This window comes from Saccopteryx leptura, chromosome 1 (assembly GCF_036850995.1).
Source record: "Saccopteryx leptura isolate mSacLep1 chromosome 1, mSacLep1_pri_phased_curated, whole genome shotgun sequence".
In the NCBI taxonomy this organism is placed as follows: domain Eukaryota; kingdom Metazoa; phylum Chordata; class Mammalia; order Chiroptera; family Emballonuridae; genus Saccopteryx; species Saccopteryx leptura.
In genome coordinates, this window is record NC_089503.1 from 390,319,606 (window position 1) to 390,330,090 (window position 10,485).

At 52.9% G+C, this 10,485-nt stretch overlaps 1 protein-coding gene across 1 annotated transcript; it reads right to left on the reverse strand.

Annotated features, from left to right (window-relative positions):
• Positions 1-2,641: 2,641 nt before the first annotated feature.
• LOC136389631 (HLA class II histocompatibility antigen, DM beta chain) lies at positions 2,642-8,677 on the reverse strand. The gene is made up of 6 exons (XM_066361474.1): positions 8,414-8,677; positions 7,486-7,767; positions 5,681-5,965; positions 3,518-3,634; positions 3,310-3,345; positions 2,642-2,984 (listed from the first exon to the last, which is right to left on the reverse strand). Exons 1-6 carry the CDS (start codon positions 8,493-8,495, stop codon positions 2,968-2,970), a joined length of 819 nt encoding a protein of 272 aa, XP_066217571.1. The 5' UTR covers positions 8,496-8,677; the 3' UTR covers positions 2,642-2,967.
• Between the last annotated feature and the right edge of the window lie 1,808 nt (positions 8,678-10,485).

Consider the following 10,485-nt stretch of genomic DNA (forward strand, 5'->3'; position numbering starts at 1 on the left):
ACAAGCAAGACATTGAAGGGAGAGGACTGTGTGTTGTGCCACATGGATTAGATAGCCCCAAACCCAACTCTCTCTCTCTCTCTCTCTCTCTCTCTCTCTCTCTCTCTGACACACACACACACACACACACACACACGCCCCTTTCTGGCATTTCATTATGGTCCACATTCTCCTGTCCCCACGCAGCCCTGGAGCTGGCCGCTGTTACCCCTCCTCCTCCTCCCTACCAGGCACCGGTCACTCCCCTGTGTAATGACACGTGCACCCTCCTTTTTCTCCCTGTTGTATCATCTGGCACCCTGGGTCCCCGCAGACCTACGGGGCACTGTTTCCTGCTCCCCATCTGGATGGGGACAGCCTTTCCTATCAAGCAAAACCCTCAAGGTGTGGGCAGAGGAAAGCCTGCACGGGAGGGAATCTCCAGAGGAAGTTGTCCACTTAGCTTCTGTCCCCTGGGGAGTCCCACCACTTGGCTTCCCACCGCTGTGACCAGATCCAACCCTTCCGATGTGCACCTTCCTCAAAACCAGCCAGGCTCAGACGAGACCAGAGCCCCACCCCCGGACTAGACCAGAATTTCAGACGGAATTTGCTTTGTCAAACAAACAAAAACAAGAACAGTGAGTGGAAAATGGAAAATGAAACAACACGACAAGACTTCAGACAGGAAGTTATTCGAGAACACCCAGAGTCGTTTACATGATGCCCAAACTAATTAAGGAAACGCTATATAAAAACTTAAAATGAAACATAAAACTGACACAGTTTATGGAGACAAATTTCTGAGCCTCCATTTCCCGATGAGCTCCGCACGGGCCCCCTCCCCTTCCTCCCGTCAGGGCCTCTCTCAGAGAATAACCGTTTTGAGTTCAGGAGCACTTTCCTGACCCGCTGACTTCCTCAGGAAATGCTGTTTAGACCCGAAGCCCCGAGCACAAGGGTCCTTCTGGGGGAAACCGTGGGTGTGGAGGTCAAGGCACTGGCTGGACAGACACTGGGCACTTATTTTGGACACCAAGTCTGTGTGAACGTTGCTACACCCACTCCTTTGCAGGCCCCCAACAGCATAGAAACTGTTCAAGGGTGAAGGGACCTAGGGACCCCATGACCACCCCTCCCACTCACCCTCCCACCCACAATAGTGGACAGCAGCACACAGGGGGATCTCACAGCCTCCTGACCCTTTCCCGAATTAATCAGATTCCGATCCTATGTGTTCCTATATAGATACCCCCACCCAAACATCCTCTGTCAACCATGTGCCCCCTCCAAAGTTCTCTGTTAGCCTAAGTTCCTCTCTCATCATCATTTCTGGGTGTTTGTCCGTTTGTTTTTTAAGTAAGAGGAGGGGAGATAGACAGACTCCTGTATACGTCCTCAACCAGAATCCACTCAGCAACCCCATCTAGCTGATGCTCAAATCAACCGAGCTATTTTTAGTGCCTGAGGCCAATGCCTGGATCAACAGCCATCCTTAGTATCCAGGGCTGACGCTGAAACCAGTCAAGCCACTGGCTGCAAGAGGGAAGTGAGAAAGAAGAGAGAGAGGAAGAGGCGGGGAGAGAGAAGCAGATGGTTGCTTCTCATGTGTGCCCTGATGGGGGATCAAACCCAGGACGCTCTACCATCGAGCCAACGGGCCAGGGCCCATTTCTGTTTCTTTCTTTCTTTTCTTTTCTTTTCTTTTTTTTTTTTTTTTCTTTCTTTTTTGCCTGAATTCCAGAAGCCAACTGTAATTCCAAGAACAGTTCCACAGCCCAGCGTTCTCTGTCCAGCAGGTGTCGCCCTTCCCTGGACACAGACAGCACCGGGCTTCTGCAGTTTGAAGTCGCTCCAGCAGTGGCTGTCCCTTGGGATTGGGGTAGAAAGAGCCTGTGGGTGCTCACCAGCACGCGGGAGGGGGGGGGGGGGGGCTTAGAATAGAGCCAGCTAGTGACTTCTGGCTCAGGTAGACAAACACCCTGTAAAGAATGTGTTCTTTGAACTTGGACAAGTTATCGAACCTGTCTGACCCTCACTGGCTCCGTGTGTGCGAGGTGGAGAGGTGGAGGGAGACAGTCTTGTTCCTGGCGGGGTTAACGCGCGACACAAGCATAAAGGTCTCAGCGCAGGGCTGGGTCCTCATGGGCACTCCGGCTACGTACACTCCTTTCCCCACTTAGGCCGAGGGAGAAGCAACCGGCCGGAACTGAGATCTGAACTTAAGCTCCGCCCCCTGGACCCTGACTCTCCGAGCGTCTGTGTCAGGGTCCTGGTGAGAGCCTCCAATGAAATAACGCACCTAAAGCACCTGGTACGACTCCTGGCCCGGAAAGGTGACTGGTAATCATGTCAGTCTTGCGGCTTGCTTTTGTGCCACGCCACGTTCTTACCTATAATTTACAAGTATGCACTCCTGCATCCTCAGGGGTTCCATTATGAAGTAAGTGAGATAGGCTGTTAGTCCCTGACCCTACCTTGCTCTGTGAATCCCTCCCACCACAGAGTAAGGTATAAATTTAAACCTGCCCCAAATCCTGTCTTTCTCGATGGAGAAATGGGAGAGGACTCCTTCCACTCAAATAGGAGAGAGGCAGCCCCCGCCCCTGACCCTGCCCACAGTTCCTCCCCGGCGCCCCAGGAAAAGGCTGGGAAGGCAGTACTTCCACCAGAGTTTATTCCTCAGAGATGTCACCAGGGACTCACTGACCTCCCTCTGTGTCACAGTGGGGCCCCAGGAGTGCCTTCGGCCTTCCTCCCCAGATGACGTTCGCCAGGGCAATGTAACCTTAGACAATCACGTGGTTAGGGAATATTCCCAGAAACGAGTCCCCCAAATTCCTAAGGTTTCCGTGGGGAGGAGAAGTGGACGGAGAACCCCCGGGGTCCACGAAGCACTGGAGGGTGTGAGGACGTTGGAGGGCACAGCAGCGTTACTCCGAGTCTGCCTCTCCTTCTCCCCTGGAGGGAAGTTGTAGAACCGTGCCTCTAGGACACGTGCTGACCTGCAGAAGAAATGAAAAGGAGATAACAGGGCTTCAAACCAACTCGACCCCGTCACTTGTCTCTCTAACCATCATGCCACAGCCCTGAATACAGTGATATGGAAAATCCTGGAGCCGCCTGCAGCCTCCTCCCTGTAGACACTCATTGGGTAGAAGGCAGTGTGTGTGTGGGGGGGGGGGAGGTATTCCTCTTTCTTGCTCCTATCCCAGCAATAGTGTCATAAATCATGCTCTTGGCCCCATCCTGGTGGAAGTTCATCCCTCCAATGAGCACCATTAGCTGAAACCCAGGAGCAGTAGGCAAACAGACCAACACAGAGGTTACCTGCTGGATAAGTAGACCCAGGGAGGGCAGTATAACCTAGGAAAGGAAAGTATTTGATTAGAGGACAGTCTTTGGGGGGGGGGGGGGGAGCTGGCATTAATCACAGCAAGCGAGGTGGCGAGGTGGCGATGGGAGAAGCAATCACAGACAGAAAGGGGGCGGAGCCTGGGGCTGACAGTGCCGACAGCCGCTCAGGAGGGTCACTCACCGGAGGAGCCAGCTCTCCGCCTGCTGAGCAAACCGAGGAAGAGGATGAAGAGGCCCAGGCCCAGAGTCGCTACAGACACAGACACCTTCACTGTCTGCACCCAGGACAGCCCAGGGGCTGCAAAAACAAAACAAAAAACAAACTAAAGAGACTCCCTAGAACCCATCTCTGCTGCTCCCTCCAAGAGCAATGTACTTACTTCCGCCTCTACCTAGCAGACTCAAAGGTGCTTTATCCCAACCCTTAGGGCAGGGGTCCCCAAACTTTTTACACAGGGGGCCAGTTCACTGTTCCTCAGACCGTTGGAGGGCCGGGCTATAAAAAAATCTATGGACAAATCCCTATGCACACTGCACATATCTTTTTTTAAAGTAAAAAAACAAAACGGGAACAAATACAATATTTAAAATAAAGAACAAGTAAATTTAAATCAACAAACTGACCAGTATTTCAATGGGAACTAGGCTCCTCTCACTGACCACCAATGAAAGAGATGCCCCTTCCAGAATTGCGGCGGGGGGCCGGATAAATGGCCTCAGGGGGCCGCATGTGGCCCGCGGGCTGTAGTTTGGGGACCCCTGCCCTAGGGTCTAGTTCGCACCAACTCACTCCTCAGAACTCCCACCCTGTGAATCTCTATTCCTAGAGTAACCCCGGGGGACCCCCTGGAGTTAGCACCCCAGCTTCCAGTTCCTCTAATACGATGGGGCCTCGCAAGGCACCCTACTTTCTTTCTTCACCCCAAAAGCACCCTCACCAAAGCATAAAGGGCTCCTCATCGCCTTCTTCATTGATTGACCCCCTGGTGACAATGTTTGCTCCCTTCCTCGCTCTGTTTGAGTTTTTCCTCCTATTGAGACGTCTTTCCGCCTTTCCTAACTTCCGGTGGCTCTAGTCCATGATTATGTGTCTCTTCCCTGTCCACATCCAGACTGTCCGTGTGTGCGCCCAGATCCCGTCTGCACCCCACTTCACAATCTTAGAGCTGATCCTGCTCTAGACCCTGTCCCTCCTGGATTCCGTGAAGGAGACACAGTGGGTGGGCTGTGGAGGAGACTTCCCCCAGAGAGCTCAGCAGAGCCTGTGGGTTCCGCTCTCTGCTCCTCACGCCCTTCCCTACCTTGCTCTGTGAATCCCTCCCACCACAGAGTAAGGTATAAATTTAAACCTGCCCCAAATCCTGTCTTTCCCGATGGAGAAATGGGAGAGGACTCCTTCCACTCAAGTAGGAGAGAGGCAGCCCCCGCCCCCGACCCTGCCCACAGTCCCTCCCCGGCGCCCCAGGAAAAGGCCGGGAAGGCAGTACTTCCACCAGAGTTTATTCCTCAGAGATGTCACTAGGGACTCACTGCCCTCCCTCTGCAACACAGTGGGGCCCCAGGAGTGCCTTCGGCCCTCCTCCCCAGATTACGTTGCCCAGCAGGACACACGCTCCCCACAGGGGGACGTCTGGTCTGAGCAGCCCGTCTGGGATCCTGCTCCCTGGCCCTGTGTAGACACCCTTCCCCTTCCTCATTTCTTCCTCTTCTCTTTCCCAAGAATCCCCAAGTCTGTGTGTTAACTTCTCTCAGTTCTCTTAACTGCTTTCCATCTTGGGGTTTGAGCAATCATGCTAGGTTACTTGTTCATTACCCGCCAGGCCTGCACGCCCACGCGTCGGCCAGCCATGGATTTTCCTCCCTGACAGAGCAGCAGCCCAAATTCAGCATTGCCCCCCGCCAGGAGAGAGTCCTCTCTCTTCCATAACCTTCTTCTTCGTTTTCTCCGGTTCCCATTCCTGACCTGACGACACCAGAGTTGAAATCTGAGGACCCTCGAATATTGTATCATGATTTGGGGTTCTGAAATCTACATCCTCTTTTCAGGACAGTCATGCTCCCCTCCCACCCCCGGACAGGCATGTGGCATCAACCGCATCACCATTGCAACAACAACAACAAGAGCTAACTTTCCCTTCCTGCCACCCCATCGCCCCATCTCCACTCATACACCCTCCAGACCCGCTTCTCATTCTGGGCATCTCCCTCTCTACCTGCACCACGGACCTCTCCACACCTCACTCCCTCTGCCGAAATATCTGAAATATCTGCGTTCCTTTCCAACCACCGGCTGGCAGTAGCTCTGGGCCTGGACGCTGCTTCCTCCCTCGCGCCACGCACTTACTCCAGTCCTGACGGATGGGCTCGGGAGACCCAGCGTGCTCCACCTCACAGGTGTAGGTGTCCCCGAAGGAGGGGGTGGTGGCCAGATAGGACCGGGTCTGGTATGTCCAGTCTCCATTGGGCTGGGCGATCTTGTGGGCACTGCCATGAGGGGGGAGGAGCTGCCCGTTCCTCCTCCACGTGATGGTCACGTCCGCGGGGTAGAAGCCCCACACGTAGCAGGCCAGCATCACGGACTCCCTCGTGTTAAAAGGAGCGGTTTTGGCCACCTGCACAGACGGTGGCCCTGCAGAGAGGAAAACGTGGTCACGAGGGAGGGAGGGCCTTTTTTCCACCTGGCTTCCTTCCTTCTCTGATTCTTCCTGAATTTTGACGGATCGCCACCCTCCCTACTCCCACTCCAGGTCAATGCACATCCCTTTGAAAATAAGGAACCAGAAAGTACTCCTGAGGGTCTCTTTCTTTTCTCTCTCTTCTTCACGGCCCCTCCCTTTTCTTCTTCTCCAAAATTATGCTTGATCACGGTAAGTAGAAGCTGGGTGTGAGCTGCAGGCTGTCTCAGCAGTCACTGTATTTCCCCCCAGCACACAGGCTAACAGCTGTCCAGAGTGGTCAGCTGGGGTTTATGGAAAGGTAGAAAAAGACTTCCATCCTCAAACCTCACATAAGAAATTAATTTGCTAAATAAAGTCCTTAAGGGAATAAGCCTAACTCAGGACCCTCTTAAATTTGGGTAAGTAGACTCCAGTCATTGGCTCAGTGGATAGAGCATTGGCGTGTTGTATGGATGTCCCAGGTTCGATCCCTGGTCAGGACACACATGAGGAGGGACCATCTACTTCTCCACCCCTCCTTCTCCCTTTTCTCTCTCCCACCACTCCTCGCAGCCATGGCTCAATTGGTTCAAGTGTGGTCCCAGGCATTGAAGATAGCACTATTGGAGTGCACCAGCCTCAGGCACTAAAAATAGCTTGGTACTTGAGCATCGGCCCCAGATGGGGTTGTCAGGCAGATCTCAGTCAAGGCGTATACGGGAGTCTGTCTCACTACCTCCCTTCCCCTCACCTAAAAAATAATTGGATAAATATAGTTCAAATTAATGAGATTGTTAATGTTACTTTTTCTTTTACTAGTTTATTCTCCTAGGTGACCCTCCTACTTGCTTCCATCTTGATGCTTTTTAAACAAAATCCAAGAAATTGTGTAAAAATGCAGATTCCCTAGCCTGCATCCCCAGATATTTTCAGTCCGTGGGTCGGCAGGGCTGTCAAGGGTTCCCCAGGCAATTCTAAGAAAGGTGGGTCAGGAACCACACCGCACCTCAGGACACAACACTCCGTCCTGGGAAGATCAAGTTTCCTTCCACCAACCTCAAGTCATCCTCAATGCAAGGGACTAAGGGTGAGAGGAGCCTACATCGTCGGAGGCTTTCCAAGCATCCCCACGCCTGGGTCCATCCCAGACCTAGACCTTCAGCTCCTGGGACTGAAGGCATGTAGGTTCGGGAAAGCTGGTCCGGTTATTTGGACACACCCCCTGGTGGGAGGGGCCTCTGCCTCCTGAGGTGCGTGTCTAGGAGCAAGCCTGCAGACTGGCCCCGCAAGAGGTCCTTGCAGGCTCAGACATCACCTTCTCTCCTTTATTCCGCTCCACCCCTCCCAACCACCTAACGCCCCCTTTATGGCCAATGCTCCCTCTTTCTACAACTAGGTCCGCACATTTTCTGCCTTTTTTTTTCTGCCCCATTCTCAAACCGCTGGCCTCACGGTGCTTCCTAACAGCCCCTCTGCACCCCTCTCTCCTTACGTGTCCTGTGGGTCAGCTGTGTCCAAAAGGGCTGTGTGAGTTTGGCACAGTTGTTGAGCCCGTCAGACAAGCGCTGGACCAGCTCATTCTGGTTGTTGAGGTAACTTGAGAGGTAAACAGCCAAGCCATTCAGCACCCCAAATTCACAAGGGGCCATTGCTCTCTGCTGTGGATCCCAGCAGGTCAGCAAATCTTTGTTGAAGGAGATACAATACATGAAATCCTGGGGAGTCCCGTCATCGTCCAGCAGACAGGTGCTTTCCACGTGGGCCACAAAGCCACCTGCAGGAGCCAGAGAAAGGGGGCAGGTAGGAGACCAGGCTCAGGGACACCCAGGGAGCCGGGCACAGGTTTCCAGCCTCAGGTAGCACCTACTGACCAAGCTCAGGTACTGGAGTCCCCGGGAGCCCCGATTAAGGAACGAGATGGTAGTAGCAGAGGTGTGTTTAGAACCCCTTTCTTCTCTATGAGAAACTAAGTATGGGGACAGGAGTGGCTCAAGATTATTGGCATGTTCAAAAACGATGATTTATAAAAGACCTTCCGTGAGGCACGTTATTAAGTGAGAAGAGGGGTCCAGGGAAAAAGAGTCAGCCTTATCCTGTGCTGGCTGTTATTAAATAGTCACTCCGTGCACGTTTAGGAAGCGCTGGCTGTGTGCCAGGCACCGTGGGACGGGGCGGGGACGCAGCAGACAAGACGGATGTGGTCCCTGCCTGCATTCCAGCAGAGCAGCTATATCATACAAATAGTTACATAGCTTAACTACAGTACTCTTAAAATTGCTACAGAGGGACAGGGCGAGTGTTATTGAAGCATATAACAGGGAGACAAACTAGTCTGGGGTGCCCACATTCAGTAATAAACCTGAACCCCCTCCCCCCGAAAGAGAGCAGAGAAAGCAGGTCCCAGGAAGGAGTGTCCTTACCTGCTCCGGTGCAGCCCAGGCTGAGACCCAGCAACAGCCGCAAGAGTGTGGTCATGATCGGCTCTGGGGAGGCCCAGGGCATTTGGACCCCTGGACCAGCTTTTCCAGGGGCCTTGAGTCTTCACCTGCCCCAGAAACCCCAGCCTGGGCCGCTGATCTCCAGACCCTGAACAGAATACGATATTGCTCAGGCCCCTGGATCCCAGCTGATAGGCGATAGACACAGTAGATACTAACTCGTTCCTACCAGCTCATCCAAGTCGCGTCCCAAATTGAGGGCCGTCTGATTGGCTAGGCAGCCAGGAGTGAACGTGGAGACCAATCCGTGAGTGCCTCAGCCTAGCGTCATCAGTTACCAGGTAAGTCTTACCCTGCGCTAGGCTCTAAACAACTCCTGGTCTCTTTCTTTTTCTTTTTTTTTTAATTTATTGTGTTTACATAGATTCAAGTGTCCCACCGAATATACCTCCCCGCACGCCGTGTTCCCCTTGGCCCCCCCCTTTGCCCCCTCCCCCCAATGCCTTCCACCCTTCCCTCCAGGATTTGCTGTCCTGTTTTCTACAATGCTGTGTTATGTATATATAATTTCACTAATCTCTTTCCCTTCTCTGATCCCATCCTCTCATCCCTTTTCCCTCTGACCCCTTTCCCTCTGGTCCCTTTGATCCTGCCTCTGCCTCTGTTCCATTGCTCAGTTCACATTGTTCATTGGTTTCCTCAACTGAGTGAGTCATATGACATTTTTCTTTCTCTGCCCGGCTTCTTTCACTTAGCGTGATAGTTTCCATGGCCATCCATGTTGTCACAAAGGGTAAGATTTCCTTCTTTTTCATGTCCCCATAGTATTCCATTGTGTATATGTACCACAGCTTTTTCATCCACTCGTCCACTGAGGGACACTTGGGCTGTTTCCAGATCTTGGCTATTGTAGACAATGCTGCCATAAACTCGGGGGTGCATTTCTTCCTTTGAATCAGTGATGTGGTGTTCTTGGGGTATATTCCTAAAAGTGTGTCTCTTTCTTAGTGACTCTTCCTGTGGGACAAGCAGCCTGCAGGTGGCTCTCTCCCTGGGTCAGTGGAGAGAATACCCCCAGTATCCCCAGGACACATGTGGCCCGTCCTGGCCACCGACGGAACTGTTTCCTCTCAATGTCCTCCCCAAACACGGGCTGCAGAACCTCTTTTGTTCCTTCACGGACGGTCACTTGGGAAGATATGCCGTAACCCCTGGTCTGCCCTGTCACCCAGCAGATGAAGGTCAAGGGCCCTTCTAGGGCAGGTGGCACAGGCAGGGCCACTCCACCTGGGGCCAGGGACACCGGCCTGCAAGTCCCGCCCTGGGCCTGCAGTCTTCTGTCCAGCCAGGGAGTCTCACTTCCTCCCTTCTGCTCTCTGGAGCAGAAGACCCGCTCCTCCTACGCTCTGATCCATCTCCGGCAGACCGCAGCCGAACTCCACTTAAACCGCTCGGCAAATAGCTGGTGATGGGGCCCCGTGCCCAAAGCCCACCTGTCTCCCCCAAATTCAAAACCCCCATGTGTGTTTTCCCCCCTGGTCCTATGGAAGCTGGGGCAGACCCCTGAATTATAAAGCCACAGGAAAGTAAGATAAACCTTCCCTAGTTTTCTTCCACTGGAAAAAAAACAGATTTTATTTATTATTTATTGTTTTTTGTTTTATGTTTTTAAATCTTTTAAAAATAAGAGAAGGATAGATAGATTCCCACATGTGCCCTGACTGGGATCCACCAGGCAAACCCCACCTGGGGCCGATTCTCTGCCCATCTTGGGCCATGCTCACAGTCGGAGCTACTTTTAGCGAGGCTCCAAGGAGCCATCCTCAGTGCCGGGGCTGATGTGCTTGAACCAACGAGGCATGGTTTTGCAGGGGAGGAGGGTGGGGAGAAGCAGATGGTCACTTCTCCTGTGTGCCCTGACTGGGAATTGAACCCGAGATGTCCGTACACCCAGCAGACAGTCTATCACTGAGCTAACCAGCCAGGGCTGAAAAAGACAGATTTTAGAAAAGCAATTCTTTCACCTATCCTATTGTAAACTATATACCATTGGT